Below are 18,834 nucleotides of genomic sequence, written 5' to 3'. Positions count from 1 at the left end.
AGTGATATTTTAAATGTAGGTGCTTCACAAGATCTTGGAGCTGAAATATTAAGCTTCATGCTTCAACACTAAAAACTAGCTGTGACCATGGGAGATTCTATCTTTAAAATGCATACTGAATGGTGTAATTCAGATTTAAGGGGAGGACCAACATCTTTAAAATTCAAAGGTTTTGAGCCAGAGGGCTGTGAAAATGCAATGACAATAGATTCATTTTCTTTTCTTTACCAGCCAGGCAGAGGAATGTAACTGATGTAAATAACTACAGGTAATTTATGAGAAAACTGCCTGAAGTCAGATCACGCTGTAATGAGTGCAGCCTTCAATTGGACACAGAGCAACTCTGTTGGGTGATACAGTTCACAGTCAAAACACCCTGATAAAACATAAGGTACAAATGTTTTATTCTGGTTTCCTTAAACATATTTTTAAAGCTATTTTATATTTGCTAAAAAAAACTGCGGGTTGAGTTGCACAAAAAAATTTATTTGGATAAAGTAAGAACAACGTCTTGTTTCCAGATCAGCATTGCTTTTGCATTAAATACTCTGAAACTGTGGAACAGACTGCCCCTGCACATAAGGACCTCTCCTACATTAGATACTTTCAAATCTAATTTAAAAAACATTCTTATTCACAGGCTTTGAAACCTGCCTGAACCACTGTCTTCCTTCATAATAGCATTTTATCTTTTGATGATCTACAAGTTATACGGCACTGTGGTAAGCTATTGTTGTTTTCAAATGTAGTTTTAAAGCTAAACTGAATTCACCATACAGTCCGCATTGCAAATCAAGAGCTCTGCATGCCTTTCGTTAAAAAAAAAAATAAAAATTAACAATAAACTCCCAGTGAGACCAGGTTGGCTATTTTGTTCTAAAAATAACCTCATGAATGAAAACAAAAACTGTAACTTTACCAATATATAATTCCCTTTTTTATATATAAAAGGGAATTATATATTGGTAAAATCATTTTTCTAATCATTTTGCAACTCCATGTTTTAGTTTCCTTTCATGCTTTACAGTACCTTGCACAACAACACTAGAACTGTATTTTTCTTTGGTGGAATAATAATACCAACACCAGTAGGGCAACTAAGACAATCACTTTAAATAACTTGTAGGTGACACTAGTAGTAAATCAGCCCCTAAGCATGATGCCACCACCATCGTGTTTGAGAGGTTCATGTTATTTAAAAAGGTCTCCAAATACACTTCTGATCATTTGAAACAAACATTGACAGAGAAACTGATGATCCAGCAGTTTTTAGTGGCAATGAGGCTTAAGAGCTGATCATTCTGAAGTTCTTTCATTAAAATCCAAAAGTGTTTTAGCATAATCTTTTTTATTGTTATTGTTTCTTATTTAGTCTTTCAGTTGGCAACAATTCTTAACACACATCCAGACTGGTTCAGAGAAGGATGAAATGGGCTTGATTAATTTCCTCGACCCTACTATTTTGCAAGTTCTCCCATTTAGAAATCATGGAGGGGTCTGAAATTGTCATCGTAGGAGCATTCTGCAAAACAACAGTTTGTTGAGATACTTATTTTCCTCACTGTTAATGGTAATAACTTGTTCTAATGTGCTTGTTAAAGTAATATTAACATTTAAGTAGAAGTGGAACCCTAAAATGTATATATATGAGTATTTATTGATGATAACAAAAAACAGCTTCAAAGGAGCAGAGCTAAGGTTTTCAAATCTCAAAGCCTACCACGTAACTGACACTATCTTCTGCCTCTTTATATTTTTATATTTTGCTCCTAACAATGTAGAAATCCAACCGATAAATCACACTGCTCTTTTAGCTTTTGTTTAGTCATCATGTGCCCCCAGAGCAAATTTGTAGCTAAAATAAATTTAGAAATGAAACAAAATCTGAGGAGTAGACATTTTTAATCCCTTATTGACCATGAGGCCTTTTTTTTTAAAGTTTTGTTTTTTAGTCCTGAAACATTAGCCACATATAACAACATCCACAGCTGCATAAAAATAGTTTTAAGTCATCATTAAGTAAGTAAGGTTTGTAACTGGGTGAGTTGTATTAGACACTTTTCACTGTGAAGAGATTATATCAGTCCAGGAGGCATAATGTGACTCCTTATCTTTCATTCTGTCATTTGACACACAATCCTGGTATTGCTCAGGCAAGAGCTAAGCCATAATGAATCCTTCAGACCCTCCAACAGTGGGTTGACTTTGATTAAGATGAATTACTCCAATAGTAAGACTTAAGATATCCGCATCTATATGTGGGGTTTTAAATTCCTCCGTCTGCCTCTAAGATTCTGTCCCTTCTTTGTTGCAAATATTACGCTCTGTTAAATGAATTATCTTTCACATTCTTGTTTGTGATGTCAGCTAAAATGTTTTTTGTAAGTCTGTACAATAACTGATCAGCAAGGCTGAGCTAAACTGTATTGAGACTGAGAATTCATTTTACTTCTGTAAACCAGGACACAAAAACTCAAACTGAAAAATGTTCACAGTGAAGGACAAAGATAAAGTAATTGTAGGGAACATTAGAGAACAAAGTCTTAATCCTGAATTATAGGCTACACATGAAATCACAGTTTCTTTCTTACTCGTTGAGTCATTATCCCGCGAAGAAACACGTTGTATTTAATTTTCAACAGTTTTTCTAAAAAGCACTTTGTTTTTTATGTTGTAAATCGGTGGGGTTATTTAAACTGCACTGAGCAATTTTCTCCAAATCAATAAAAAGAAAAGAGAAAAGAAATCAAAATCTATGGAGGTTTCTAGTTTCAGTCTTTTGACCCAAAATACAAAAAAAATAATGAGAGAAAAATATGATAAAGGAGCAGCTTAACACAATGCCAGACCATCAGTCAGTATAAAGCTTTAAGATATACAGACAAGAGAAATGCAAAATAAAATAAATAAAACTATAACCTACTTCTACTACATAAATTAACACATTTCCTCATGTCCAATGTTGTTGGAGAGGGAGGATTCAGCATGATTCCTGTCAGTACTCTTATAAAATCTCAATTCAAAACATTTCCTTTAAGCGCTTAATCTACCATTAGTTATAATATATACCAAAAATGGTCAAGCAATAGAATATGAAAGTGGAGAAGAAATTAGATGTCCTTATATTTTAATAACATTTGTAAGACAACCTAAGGTGGCAATTAAAAGCCTGGATCCCTGGTTAGACTAAAAAGAAGGGTTCATCAGTAAATTTCAGGTTTCTGATCATAGGTTAAAACAATTGCTTTTTTCTCATTTATTTTCTCTTAATAAAAAACAAATAATAAAAACTCAGATAATGACACATGATTCCTTCTATAAAATGAAAGACACAGAAACCCTCCCTCCATTTCAATTACGATTTTTTTTCTGTTTGAGCCACATTTTACGTTTTGTACCTCTATTGCTCTAGCATAAGTGTATTACAGTATGTACTTGGTGCTCCCAAATAAAAATCATGCAGTAATAAAAACTGCAAACTTGAAAACAAAGAGACCCTAGCTGAGACCTTAACATGTTTGATAATCATAAAAAAGGCAAGAATAATAAAAGCAAAAAAAGTAAAGAAAAAAAATTGCTGATTCAAAATGTGTTCTGGTAGCAGCTTGGTGAACCAAACAAACTGGCTGAGCTTTGTATCAGTACCTTTCTTCTATCTAAAAGTTGAAAAAACATATTTTTTTTGCTAACTATCACTTCTGTCAAGCTGTAACCCCCATTTACCCTACTGTATAAAGCATACCTGTAAGAATAAGTTCAGCTGAACTTTTGGATGAGTAAAAAAGAAAATTTGTTAGTTTTTTTCTCAGAGCTTTTGTGCCTGAATATTTTGTAGCTAAAAACAAAGATCTTTTGGATTGTTTTATCTCTGAAAGTGTTTTGCTCTCTTAATTCAATTCAATTTAGCTCATTCATATAACACCTTTCTACAACATGTCATCATAAGGCACTTTACAGAGAAAATTCAGCCAAATTATACAGAAGGATTATAAAAAATGATTTTTATCAAAGGAAACTCATCTGATTGCATAGTGGCACTGCTTATGCAGGACTGCTTCTCCTAAATAAGCATGTAGCGAAATTCAAAGTGGCCTTCGTCTAGAGCTGCGGTCTTCTGCTTGGTCCTAGTGCTCAACAAATGTCTGTGTACTGTAGTGTAACATTGTTCTTGGACACTAAAATGGGCAGGGGGGCAAAAGAGATGTTTGAAAAAGTGCAGTGGACATGCCCCCCCAAAAAAATGACCTTAATGATAAAATATAATACTCTCTTAGAAAAGAAATAGTAGACCAGTTCTATAGGCGGCCCTGGTAAGACAAAACAATCAAGCAAATTACATCTTTGTCATTATCACAGCCCCAGTAGCTGTTTTGATTACTCACTTCATTCACCTGCCGTTCCCTCCCCGCTCTCTAATTGTCATTCATCATATCCACCTGCTCCCTCTGTTATATATACGGTTAAGCCCAGCTATCACGGACAGATAACTGTTTGTGCTATGTTTTAGTGTTATTTTATTAATGTGTTAGTTGTTCATGTGTGTTTGTTTTTGAGTTTAGGTAAGTCCATGGTTCATGTCCTGCCTCTTGGGAGCGTTTGTGTCGAGATGGTGTAGTGTTTGTCGCCTTTCCCCTGATCTTGTTCCGGCTCTTCTCCTCTGAACCCTGAAAGTTTTGGCTAGGCTTGCGGGGGAGCTCTGGTTCTGGCCCTTCTCTGCGGAGCCCTCTGGTTTTGGCTCAGAGTGCGGGGGAGACCAGTTTTAATTCTAATTTTAATCCTGGCTCCTGGTAGGAGTTCAGTTTAAAGTTCTCTCTGTCCCTCTCAACTGCTGAGCCCCCCTGTCTCCATCTGTGTGTCTCGCAGCTGGACTCATGGAACTCTGAACCTGTCTGAACGCTCTGTGTATTCCTGGAACACTGGATCTGTCAGTTCCTATTTGGATCGGAACCCCTGGTCGGGCTACGGACTCCTGGATCTCAGAACAATCCTGTTCAAACTATTTCTCGAACCTGGATCTGTCTCCTGCCTGCTCACTGGGGTTGCTGCATTGGGGACACTCTGGACGTCTCAGCACCACATCTCGTTGGCAGTGCATCAGCTGATCCTGCCTTTCATGAGAGGATGAACTAAACTGTCAAACCAGGTAAGTGACTCACATGGATAATCATCTTGTGTCAGATTATTGTGGTCACTTACCTGTATTTCTCCCACATCCAAAGTGCCAGTGATGAGCGATGCTCTGCCTCCCCCTTGCCGCCGCTGCAGGTTCCCTGATCTACAGCGGCCTGCGTTTCTGTTCTGTTCTGTAATATTATTTTTGTCATTGAACATTTTGAAACTTCCCACTGTCTGACTCGTCTGATTACTGGGTCCATCTGTCCTGTTTGATGACAATCAGCCATTTTTCATGTCAAAAATATTGAAAGAGAGAGCATACGGTTAGACAGAGCAAAAGATGAGCCCAGAGAGAAACGGGATCAAAAACAGATCCAATGGTTCTAAAACCAAAAACAATTATTTCTAGTTAAGCTTAGCATCAATGTTAATAGCTTTAAACAGGGTCCAGGGTTGCCATTTCTAAGTTTATCAATTTATAACCTATAATGTGTTCTTTCCTGTTACCCTTTGAAAATCTTTTCATTTTGTCAAGTTACAAAAGACAAACCAACAGATTCAATTGAAAAATAAATAATAAAATATCCCAGAAGAGTTCTTAAGGAAACATTTCCAATGTTATTGACACGGCATAATCTGGAATCCCAATTAATTCCAATATTTTTTTGGTATAAGCTTTCCTAAGGTAGTCCTGTTAAAGAGACAGTCCCTTGATTCTGTATGTAATTCTACATCAGCATGACATAATAACCATCAACCACTGAGAAAAAAAGAAAAACAAAGAAAATAACAATAGAAAATATTGAAAAGAGAACATTGTAAAAAACAGAATAGAAAATAAATATCTTAACTCCTAATCTTTGTTGAGAACTGAAACATTTAAGCCTTTTATAAATCCAACAACTTTCCCTTAATCAGCTGACTCCTCTGTCTCCTTTTATATTGGCCTCAGGAACAGAATCAATCGCCTTTGACATTGTCGATGATGAAACACCAACATGTTTGGCCTTGTTAACATTATCTGTGCAGATTGTATATCTGTAGACTATGAAACAAGCCTTCTGTTGTTCTGTGTTAACAATTTTCTCTGAGGGTTAGCTATTTAATGGTGCAGTCCTGTTGATGGGAAATTGACCACATATGAAGTGCTCACAATAATGGGCTGTCTCTTTAAAAGGATTTATGATTGATCAAGATCTGTTCTACTTTCTGAGGAAGGTGTACACCAACATGCCTTATATGATTGTTTGCCTTTCAGATTATGTTGAAAACATTTCAGAAAAAGGTAGCTTGGAGCTTTTTTGGCTTTGAAATGTATCGGAATCAGAATCAAGTTTACTGCCAAGCAGGTTTGCACTTGCAAGGAAAGGAAGGCTTTGTGTTGATGGTGAAGGCAAATTTATATATACATATATAGATATAGATATATCTATCTATATCTATATATATATATAGAGAGAGAGATGCTCATGAGGTCATGAGATCTCCTGCAGATGCAGTAGTTCTTATGTCTGATCTAAAGAGCACAGTGTCTGTCATCAGAACAGACCTCTAGATAAATATTGTTTTTATTTCAATGATATCTTACTAAATAGATGAAAACAAGCATTATTTGATAAGAAAATGTTTAGAGAGGTTTAATAGGAGAGGGGTTAAAAGCTCATATCACAAATGACTAAAAGCTAATGGAGAACTGATCCATCTGTTGGACATGAAAAGAATGCAGCACAACCTAAAACCTTCTAATATATAGGCACCTAGATAAACTAACAGGTGGAGAGGCCACAGCTTAGAAACTCAGCGTTTCACTCTGGGCCCCTGAGAAAAACCCTTAACCCAAGAACAGTCACTCAACCACTGCTTCCTAAGGGGTGAGTTAAACAAAAAGAACACATCTCCCCACTGGAGGACTACAAAAGGACTTTGTCTTTCCCTATACTCTCTAAAAAGCTAGCTTTAATGGAAGAGCGGTAAAAAGCCATGAAGGAGACACAGCAAACATGAGTATAAAAAGTCCTATGATCTGAAAAAAAGCAAATTTAACTCTTTTGTACCCCAAAAAAAAAAAATCCCGTCCAATTCACTCTGGACAGACTGTTTTAAAATGTGGGTGAAGCAGCATCAGGACTAATGGGGAAAGTCTAAGAAAGGTCAGCCTTGCAAATAAAGGCTACAGAAGAGACAGCAGGATAGCAACCGTTAACATTAGCAAGCGCTAGCATTTTTATGTTTTTGTAACCAAACTGAAAATCTCCTGAAAGTCTTGAATTTTGATGTTCACGTTTGATCTCTAAGCAGTCGCAAAACATTTGAGCTTTTTCGGAAAAAAAGGTAAAACTTTTACTTATGGATGTAAGTTGAGAAAATATAAAGTCCGATCAGTTTTGATAGACACCAAATCTGCTCATTGACAGAGTAATTGGTTCAGAGTTTTGTTTTTGCTGATATTGGCCAAAAGGTTGCTAAACTGCTGAACAGTTATTACAATAATTTAATTAGTTTATAATATTACTGCAAACATGGCAGCTACATTTTTTTCTGATTAATACTTTCACAAATCAACACAGGACATTATACCTTTACAGCTGCAACCACCCTTCAACAAAATGTCACAGCCAAAAAGAAAAATTGCTAATTAAATAGCTAAAGAACAAAGAATTGACATTTTCTGCATAAATGCAATCTAGGAATTGATGATGGATCATCCATCCATCCATCCATCCATCCATGCATCCATACATACATACATACATACATACATACATACATACATACATACATACATACATACATACATACATACATACATACATACATACATACATACATACATACATACATACATACATACATACATACATACATACATACATCCTTCTAATACCACTAAGCAGTCTATGGGTAAAACGTAATTTCCCTGGTTAACTTACATTTTGAGATAAGTTCACAGTTTTGACAGGTGGCTTGTTCATTGCAATATTATTTATGAGCTATAAATAATCTTGATTGAGTAACAAAGCAAATCTTTTCAGCCAACACTGACATCATATAAGTATAACTCAGTCTGTGCCTTTAAATATACATTGAATTTATATACAATGTTGGTGTATTGGAGTTAGGGTAAAAAGATAAGGTTTTTTTTGCTGCTATCTTTTATGGACACACAGAGGTTTCCTGAGTGACACCACAGTTTTCTACAGAGGCCTGTGTACAAATTTATAAGCATAATCTTTTTACATTCAGAGGTTCTTCTCTGTTTATGTATCTACTCTTAAATGCCTGCCAGGCTTTCTGGTCACAGAGACATTTATAATAAAAATACAAAGTCACTTGAGAACCAGCTTGGAGGGTGATTTGCTTATAGTGATGCAAAAAAAAATAAAATAAAAAATTGCCTTCTGACAGGAAAGATTCCCACTGGCCATCTTGAAAGGTTTCCTCATACTTATTGATGTTGCAAACTGAAACCTTTATGAGTTTTGCAGAGCAGCAACGCAGTAGGTTTTTAGCATACAACTAAAAGGAAATATGTATTGTTGAATACAAATATATAAACATGAGGTTTTAAGTAATCTTGAGTTCTTATGTTAAACAGTTACCTCAAAGGATCAGATGTGTTTCAAATAAAATTCCATCTACACCATGTGCTCTGACTTGCAATATAATCTGCATACCTACTGAACATTTTCCCTTTAAAATCTGATTTTTATTGCAGACCAAAAAAAATTGTGTGCAACAGTGCAGTGAAATCAAAAACACTCATATTCTAAGGCATTCTACCAAATACAATAATGAACAAGGTTACATGGGGTTCTTTGATTAAATATACAGTCATTACAAAAGCAAGCTTGATGGGGTATGTTTCTATTATCTGTCTTTGAGAAGATGGTCATGTCAATTTTTCCTTTCAAAATAACTTAATTAGATTGTATGGAAAACATCTATGAACAGCATCTCTGGCAAGTATTGCCAGAGATTGCCTGCAGTTAAATCTGGATATTGTCTAGGCCACAAATTCCTGTCCATGAGTTCCAGGGTCCTGCATGTTTAAGATGTGTCTTTGCATTAAATGGCCGAGTCGTATTAATGTCCTGATTTTTTAACTCAGGTGTGTTGACACAAGATAAATGTAAAACATACAGGGCCCAGGCCTCCAGGACTAGAATTGAAGGTTCCCAGTCTATGCAATTGTAAAAGGGGAATATGCATTGATGCAAACAAGGGTTGTTAAAAAGTCAGGCCTTTCGGCCACTTGTGGCCCTTGGAAGAGTATTGTATTGTAAATTCCTTTATCGTCTCACAATGGGGAAATTCATTCTCTGCATTTAACCCATTCCTTTGGGAGCAGTGGGCTGCCATTGTGTGGCATCCTGGAAGCAGTGTGGGGTTAAGGGTCTTGCTTAGGCTGTGTGGATTGAACCGGGTACTTGCAACACTCCAGCACTCCCCACAATTTAAAGACTACTGGTCGGATTCAAATCTAATTCCCCACGTCAAGGACTAAAGCCTCCATACATGGTTCATGCGCGCTTACCACTGCGCCACCGTTGCTCCGAGTATAAATAACATAGTATGCAGGGCTTCATCCTGCAGCTGGAGGTTTGTCAAGATGAACCCCAGCTCTTTCCGTCTCAGGCATCCAAGGCACTTTACCTCACTTGCCACTGATGGTGGTCAGGTCCAGTGGTGCTTCTGCATGCCAGCCTTGGTTCTCTCATTGTGCCCCACATCAGCTGCGGCTACATTTAAGCTTGCCACCATCAATGCATGGTACAAAATGCATTGGAGCTCCCTGACTTGCAAAGGCACCAAATAATCACAGGCCATTTAGCATTTGTTTGGTCCTTGACTGCAATTCAACAACTGATTGTTGAATAGTTACATAAGTTATAATACTCTCTATATCTTGTATAAATTTGGCAGTTTACTTCAGTATTTATCGTATTTATCTGTATGTTTATCTTATATTTATCTTATATTAGTTTTTTTTTTCTTTAATCATGACAGATATTTTGGATTTTTTTAAAGCCAGCCCTCTGCAAGTCATCATTTAAGCATACACAAGACCTTTTCCCCCCATTGCATAATGTTTATAAAGGTTTTTATGTTGTGTACGGTGTGTACGTGTGAAAAGGCTGAAAGTAGTGAATATCTCTAACAAACTAAAAAGATAAATGCAAGATTGCTGTATGTTAACATTAAATTGTAATTTTTGCTCTGAACTTCTCCACTATGGCTGAATTTAACAATAAAGCAATTTGGAACTAAGCGTGTAAAATAATTTTTTTTTTCAGTTCCAACTTAAATTTACAACAGATTAAAACTGTAAGGGGCAAATGAGTTTTCAAAGACTAATGTGTCTTTTTAAAATAAGATCCATTAAAATACAAAGGAGATGTTCAACATGCCTGGTATCTTATATTACAGGCAAAAAAAAAAAAATGAATAATAATATTTAAAAAAGATATTTTTAGCTTCTGAAAGCAATGCTTTTCCAAAATAGTTTGCTGGCCAATTGATTAAAATAAAACCATAAACATAGAGCCAGTTTTGGCTACTTTTTGCAGTATGGGCCAGTATCATGTCCTGCTGTAAAATAAAATCCCTATCTCTAAAAAGCATAAGGTGCCCTGAAGGGTACTTTTAAGAGAGTTGACTGCAGACAGATAACAATGAAACATTACCGGCACAACCATCACTGAAACACGGACTCTCAGTCAGCAGTCCTTCCCTTGATCGTGTACAGTAGCCTACTGAACCAGGACAAGAGACCATCTGAAGGCTCAGGAAGCCTCTGTAGCTATTTTGAGTTTATTAGTTGATTAGAGTGTGACACCACGAGTTTCCTGTATTTCACTTCTGTGTAATCAAACTTTCTGAGACAATTAAGTTTTGGTTTTTATTATCTATAGACAATAATTGTCACAATTAGAATATCCCACTGTAGATGTGATGAATATTTATAATATATACCTTTTAACCTCTAAAAAAATTGAAAACTTCATGTTTTTCACAATATTCCTTTTATGCATTGAAAAAATCCCTGATTATCCACATGTTTCTCAGTCAGAGATATGAAAATAGTGAAAAGTAGAAATAGACAGGAAAAAAGTAGATAAGGGGCAAATGGGATGTAGGCAGATTCCTAAAGCTTTGTCAGCTGTACTCAAGGCTCTTTCATTATGAATGGCCATTACTGTTTATTTTATATTTATAAAAAAAGGAGAAAACGTGACATCCTTTCACACGGTATTCTCCACAGGCGCAAGAACTGCATGCACTGGGATTTGTCTTTGACTAACCTTTATGCTCCTATATCACAAGTCCAGATTTCTAGCATCTCCCCATAACAACTAAAATATAAAAATTGATTTAGTTTTCTATTAACTCAGATTTCATTTTATCATTAGAAGAGATATAGTGATTTATTTTGTTTAACCTTTGATGCAACATATAAACGGTCAATATTTCGGAGGTTAAACAAAGTCAGTAAAATTCCAAATAAATTCACTAAATGAACTAATGGAGACTTATTTAGGTCTAACAAAACTAAATAATTCTGGGATCCCAGGTGCTTCAATAAATCTGTAAATCCTTGAGTCAATATAGGAAATATTAATTGTAAATTAATGACTTTATTACTGCTCTGCATTGAGAACATACTCCATACTCATAATATCAAATGTAGTCTTAATTGAGGTTTCTTTGAAAACCATGCAGCATTTGAATTGAGACACACTCTGCTAAACAGCTCAGAATAAATGTGTCCTTGTTAATTTACAGCCAACAGTCTGATAATTTCCTCTTGGAATATTTAAAGGGAAAAATATATCTGCATACAAAAAGTGCTAATTGCTTTTCCAATAACAATGATGCACACAGAAAAAGATTCAGGGTCCTGACTGACCAACACTGTTCTTGCCCCTTTTTTCTCTTTTTATCCTTCCCGTTGCCTTCCACCTTACTTGTTCTGCTGCCTCTGGGTCCAGGTGGGTGTCCAGCAGGGGGACGGTAAACTGAATCTTTCTGGGGCTCCCAGTTTCCATGGTGGTACTGTCTGTCGGAGAGGAGAGCAAGAAGAAGAAAAAGAAGACGAAGAGGAGGAGAATCCGTACAGATGGGGGGGAAAAAACAGACTGGGAAAATAATTAAAAAAGAAGTGGCTTCCAGCTTTTTCCCAAAGAAAAAACAGAATATTTTTGTTAGTTTCTCTTTATTTTATCTATCTAACCCACACCTCAATCTAATGAGCTTTCTATTTTTAATCTGAACACTTATCCAATCTTCCAGTCTTCATCACCTTCCAGCAGCCCTCTCCTTTCTCTTTGCCTCTCCAAGCTCAGCGCTCAGGCAAGGGCATTTTGAGCAAGGAACACCTCTTTTCCTCTCCTTCGCAATCATTCGCTGCGCTATGCTCCTCTTCACACAAAGCCCCGCCCTCTCTTCAACATCCTCTCTTTCTGTATTGGCTGTTTGAGCTCTTGGCTGTTCTGCAGCATCCTCTGCACAGATGGCAGACTCAGGATGACAAAGGATGACAAAGAAACACTCTCTCTATCTCCAATCAAAGGAGGCTGAACGACCACAGCTTTGGTAGTATTTTTAAATCCAGCAACCTACATGTGCTTACAAACATCCTACACTGTGTTCTAGACTAAATGTGTGCAACTTGGCTCAGTATTCTGATTCTTTCATGCTCAATTTTAAGTATGGATAAATATACATACTGTAAGTTTAAAATAGTACACACAATACCACACATCTTCACTAGTTTTGATATCAAATGAAGGTTGATATCTGCATCTGTATTTAGCCAGATGAACTGGCTAAATGCATAATAATATACGAATTGATATGCATACAAATATCTGTATATAGATTTATAGAGAGATGAATGATAACTTTTTTGCAGTAATTATAACCAAAGCTTTGTTAGATTGTGTCCATGCAGTTCTTTTGTCTGTCAGCACACAGCCTATCGATCGTGTCTTGCCCCCATATCACACGTCAGCAGGGTCCTGATACCTGACACCTCACAAGTAGCATATGGTGCAACATATCCACTGTTTTTTGTGAGGAAAATATTCATCGCCTGATGCTTTCTAGCTCTGTATACTTCTGCAGGGATGTTGCTCAGAAAGAACATAAGCAAATCTGCAAATATCTATTACGTAAGTCTGCATCAAATACGTCAAAAAAAAACTCTAGTTAAAGATAGAATCTTAGAGAAATAAAAACAATATTTTTTGATCAGAGGTAGGTCAGTGTCAAGTTAAAACAGCAAATGGTGTATTGGTGTGAGTGCAATACCATCTCCACCCAACTGGTACGCGCCTCACAGAAATCAAGCGCACCCATCTCTCTCACTCAGGCCTTCAGGAGCCTATAAGGTAACTCAACACACCTGTGTTCTGGGCAATCTCTACAGACAAAGACCTCATCTTCAAGCTCCTGCAGAGACACCACTGGTAGGAAATGAACTTTAAAACATTAAACCTGCATTCAGAGGACCTAGCAGTAGTGATGGGCAAGTGAAGCCTCATGAAGCAATGAAGCTTACAACGCAAAGTGTTGAAAAAAGTTCATTACTCGATGCTTCATTCATCACTCACTAGTGACATCTGCTGGTGAAACTGTAACAGCCTTGTTACTCACTTCCAAATATTAGGAAATGCAATATTGTCACAAAGTTTTCATCAAACTCATGTTTAGTAAGAGGAGAATCCTATTCAATTGTCATGTTTTAATGATTAAAATGATTTGTAGCCAATCTAATCCTTGACCATCAGTGGTGGTGTTGGGTTTTCTTTTATGTCATGGACTTATTAGACAATGAAGATATGTGTTACTTTAATGTATTGAGAACGGAGTGACTGTTGCTGCAGACTCTGTGTACTTTGAGCTTGAAACTTGCTTCCTTAAAGACAGAATTTGTTTAAAATCATCTCTTCCTAGGAGTTCTAGTTCTGATTCTTAATATTAAGTTACACATAGAGTTTGCCTCTTCTAATGGCTTTTAGTCTGGTTTTGATGTGATTCTGATGCATCTCCTGATTAAACAAAAGAAAATATAGAAATTTCTGGATTTTAGGTTTAATTTGCTGATGAAGGTTCTCAGTCATCCAGGTCATAGTCATTCCGTAAAAATTCAAAAAATATCCACTGGACTTGGTTTTCAAGATTTGAAGACGTTTCGCCACCTCTCCAGGAAGCTTTCTCAATTCAAATGTCTGGATCCGCAGTGAGTTTGAGTCTTATATAGACAACGCCTTGTATCGCTTGGAAACATGCAATAGAAACCGATGAATGGGTCGTTAGTTCCATCGTTAGCCTGTAATATCTGAAACTGTCTATGATTCTAGGGGTCGGTCGTTAAAGGGGGGATTGTCATTAAGGGGGGGAGGTGAACAATACCTCCTTAACGACCAACCCTTAACAATCATAGACAGGTTTCAGGTATTACAGGAGACAATCCCCCCCTTAATGACAATCCCCCCTTTAACGACCGACCCCTAGAATCATAGACAGTTTCAGATATTACAGGCTAACGATGGAACTAACGACCCATTCATCGGTTTCTATTGCATGTTTCCAAGCGATACAAGGCGTTGTCTATATAAGACTCAAACTCACTGCGGATCCAGACATTTGAATTGAGAAAGCTTCCTGGAGAGGTGGCGAAACGTCTTCAAATCTTGAAAACCAAGTCCAGTTGATATTTTTTGAATTTTTACGGAATTTAGGTTTAATTGTTTTTATTTAGGAATAGGACTTTTTTCACTGTTTCAGGTTGTGATTGTGATCTGTCATCTCATAATACTCCCACATATGAGAGGTTTTTCTCTTTTTTGACGGCTCCATTACAACCACTACTGATGAAAACTGTTCTGCTGATACCAAACCACCTACTACAACCCACGAAGAAACAGGATTCATCGCGCTTTTATTTTGGAAACCGACACGCAAAATGAAGCAGTCACGTGACCAATGCAATGCGAGGCCTCGTTTGTTGCCAGTCACGTGGTTTTCAACAAGACAACACAGGCCTCGAAGCGGGGCTTCATTGACACGCCCCCTTATTACTCGGTACAAGCCTCGAAGCCTGGCTTCAGATAGCCCATCACTACCTAGCAGGCTTTACAAAGATGGATTTATGCGTTTGGAATTAACTTTATTTTGCTTATTTATTGATAACTTAAAAGTAAAAAACATTGACTGGAAACTTATTAATTCATTGTGTTTTGTTTGTTTGTTTTGTTTTCAACCTGCTTGGTTGTCATGTTTTTGAAAGTGAAGTGATTTAAAGAAAAAAAAGAGAAAAGAGAAAAAAAAAGCTGACACTGAGATGAGTTGGTCCTGGGTCTCTTTGATGGAAGCAAGCCCTTTTCAAGTTTGGGCAGAAGGCAAGGTGGTTTGTAGAGGCCAAAAACTTGACAGTTGAAAACCAGTTGGAAACCAACTGAAGACCTGATGAAGGTGAAGTCCTGACAAAAGGGCTTCGACAAATCAACTCAAGGAGGACATCAGGTCATCTCATCTGTACAATCCACAATGGCTGAAGAAATGTTTGGAAAGTCACTGAAACAATTGAAGTTGGATCGCACCATGGCAAAATCTTCCTTCACCAAGCAAGCAAACTTCCTGAGCAGAAAAGCTTCCAACATGACAGAGATGGAACTGCGAGAGGAGTTCAAAAAGCTAACCTCTGATGCCAGACATGTAAGTGATTCAAATGATGATTACAAAGCTGGACTATTAGCAGAGATGGAGATGAAGATTATGCAACATAACTGAGATTGTTTCTTTAAATGCATTTAAAGAAACAAAGTATCTTTTGGCTAAAACAATGAAAAATCTCTACATAAACCCGATTTTAGGGCAGAGATGAGAAGCACAGCATTTTAGACCCATAATTTTATTAGATGCAACAGCATATGCATGACAAACAGTCATATAAACAAAACATAAACACAATATAACTGTACACATTTAAAAATTTCTTTAATATTTACATTAATAGTGTCACAGTTCTGGTACTGCTATGTTTTCTTTTGAGTTTTCAGTTTTACTTTGCTCCATGTTTTCTAGTTTTAGTGGTTTAATTCTTATTTTGTTGTGTTCTCTGGTTATTATTCAGTTTTCAGGTTCTTATTTGTTGCCCTCTTGTGTTCTCCTTTTCCTTAGCTGCTTTCCTGTTCTGCTCTGTTCACACCTGCACCCAATCTGCTCGTTAGCCCTCTCTTTGTTTCAGTCTCCCATAAATACTTATGCAGCTCCTCAGTACTGGTTTCTCGTCAAAGTTCGACCTACACAGTCTTCCAGTGTCTTACCTCGTCATGATTGTTTTCCCCAGATTTCCCCTTGGTTTCTGGTTTGTTTAACTTTTTTCTTGTTGGATTTTTTGGATTTTTGGATTCCTGCCTCAGTTGTTTGTTTACCTTGCATTAAATCTACAAAAACTCACCTCTGCCTCTGCATTTGGGTCCACAAACCTCAACCCAATCCTGACAAAATAGCATGTCATTTGATCAGACAGTAGTTTGTGGGGTCACTTCTCTTAGTCTTACTCTTAGTCAAAATAACTCTGTGTTCTTTTAACTTTTTATGTCCTTCACTCCAGTTTCAAACTTTTTTTCAAATTTTGAATTTTTCTTTTTTTCACATTTGTTTTTTGTTTTTGGTCCCTTGAAATGTACCAAATTAACAAGGTCTTTCCAAATAAAATAGGAAACATAACTTTATTCCATAAAACTTGCATTATGGAGGTTACCATTTAAAACATTTCTGAGTATATGCCATAAATTGCCACAACAGTTATTATTGGCATTCAGACAAATTCAGAGGATTTGTTGATACATAATTTTAAAATACATATGTATTTTTTATTTTCTTTAGTTATTATGTAAACACACTTAATTATATCTTCATTTTTTTAGAAGGTTTTCTAAAAAGTAGATGTTTTCACATCATTACAGTCACTCACATTGCATCACATCAATGTGCAGTGTACTTATAACACCTAATCAAAAAAAACACCAGATATTATAAGCTCCAGTTTGAAATTTTGCTAAATAAATATCTTCCAACCAGCAAGGACTTAAACATAATAAATTAAGAACCTCTTCTTTATTGTTTTGTTTCTCATAGAAATTAAGTTTCATCTTTTATCTGCGAAAAGACAATAACAATATTTTCCTTTCTTGCATGTGCAGCTGTTTGTGAAAAAACACGATGCTAATGAAAACCTGTCACAGTAATTGGAGGTTTTCTGAAATATGTCTTTGTGATTAATCTGTTGAAAAAGAGTCTTGGTACTCTCTCTGTTTGTGAAAGAGGGAACCAGGAGCAGCTGGCTGCACTTTCTCCAAAACAACATTGATAGAAATTAACCAATACAATAAAAAAAAAAAAATATATATATATATATATATATATATATATATATATATATATATATATATATATATATATATATATATATATATATATATATAATTTTTATTTTATTTTTTTTTGGGGGGGGGGGTGAATACTGCTAAAAAAATGCATAAGCAACCCTGTAAAAAAGTGTGACTGGATAAATCCACATTAAATTCGGTGTTTGATATGTCTTACTGTGTAAGATTACCCAGTTATCTTTTTATATAAGCATGTTTTACAAGCACATCCCCCAACATGGCAGGGGAAACTAGTTCAGGCCAAATGTAGGTGGTGAAGGGTGTGCAGAATCATTTCAGCTATCAACTTATACCCAAGAAATGTTTTCTTGGCTTTAAACAGACACACAGACACCACATTCCAACAAAGTGCTTTTTTTTTTTTTTTTTTACACTGTTTCTTTGAGTTTATTAAGCTGCTCCTGTAAAGTGTAACCTGCTCACTGCACTACTAGTAGAGACAAGGAAATAAGAAGCCTGAAGCTTCCCTTGGTCAGACGCAGCTTTATTACTTTGATATAGAAACAGTATAGCGACCTCTAAACTTATGAGGATCACGCCTCAAGTCGGATTGCCAACAGGCCACTCTCTGTTCAAGCTCTCATCAGGGTTTGTTGGTGTTTTTCAGACGCTTGCATCTGTATGTGTATCCTTGCTAGATGAAGGGCAATCCATGCGTTAAATCGATTTAAAATATTTTTTGCCTAAACAAAAAAGGTTTTTACTATCTAATATATTGGTAGTTATTAAATACTAGGGCTGGGACTTTAAAAAGTTCATTTCAAATAATAAAGGTATAGAGGATGGTCTTTTATTTCTGGGTGGATCATCTAAATAAGTGGTCCTCCTAATTCTCAATCCTTCTGCTGATATGTTTATATAAGGCCGTCCTACGTGCCTGTCCTGTTAGCTATCTTTTTGGGCACATGCGCCCTTTCAGCCGCATGTGTGTGTTGAGCTACGGTTTCAGACAGTCATTGCAGCTCACCTTTCTCACCGTGGTTCTTTGAAAATTGCTGAGGGTTGTAAGAGAAAAAAATTCTATGAAGTGTATGAGAAGAAAAGAAAGGCTTCAGAAGAGGAGGATATATCCCAGAATGCTTTGCGCGGAGAGCTCTCCTTGCAAACGACTATGGGATTTGCTGTCACAGTGGCCCACTGTCGCTTTAGGTTGTCCCTACCCAACAGCGGTGACTAATGACAAAGATGGCGCAGGAACCCCCAGAGGAGGAGTTACGTGGACAAGGAAGTAAAAAGCAATGATCATCTGTCAGAACGGTCA

At 36.5% G+C, this 18,834-nt stretch overlaps 1 protein-coding gene across 1 annotated transcript in view; it reads right to left on the bottom strand.

Annotated features, from left to right (window-relative positions):
• Window positions 1-12,477, bottom strand: part of LOC119788579 (protein phosphatase 1 regulatory subunit 1A-like) — a 28,439-nt gene extending 15,962 nt beyond the window's left edge. The window contains exon 1 of the mRNA XM_038293122.1: window positions 12,081-12,477. Coding sequence (XP_038149050.1) covers window positions 12,081-12,161 — 81 coding nt within the window. The 5' untranslated portion in view covers window positions 12,162-12,477. The remainder of the gene's footprint in view (window positions 1-12,080) is intronic.
• Between the last annotated feature and the right edge of the window lie 6,357 nt (window positions 12,478-18,834).

Source organism: Cyprinodon tularosa, unplaced genomic scaffold, assembly GCF_016077235.1.
Source record: "Cyprinodon tularosa strain WSP-4 unplaced genomic scaffold, ASM1607723v1 ctg10, whole genome shotgun sequence".
NCBI lineage: Eukaryota > Metazoa > Chordata > Actinopteri > Cyprinodontiformes > Cyprinodontidae > Cyprinodon > Cyprinodon tularosa.
This window is presented reverse-complemented; position numbering and strand designations above follow the sequence as displayed.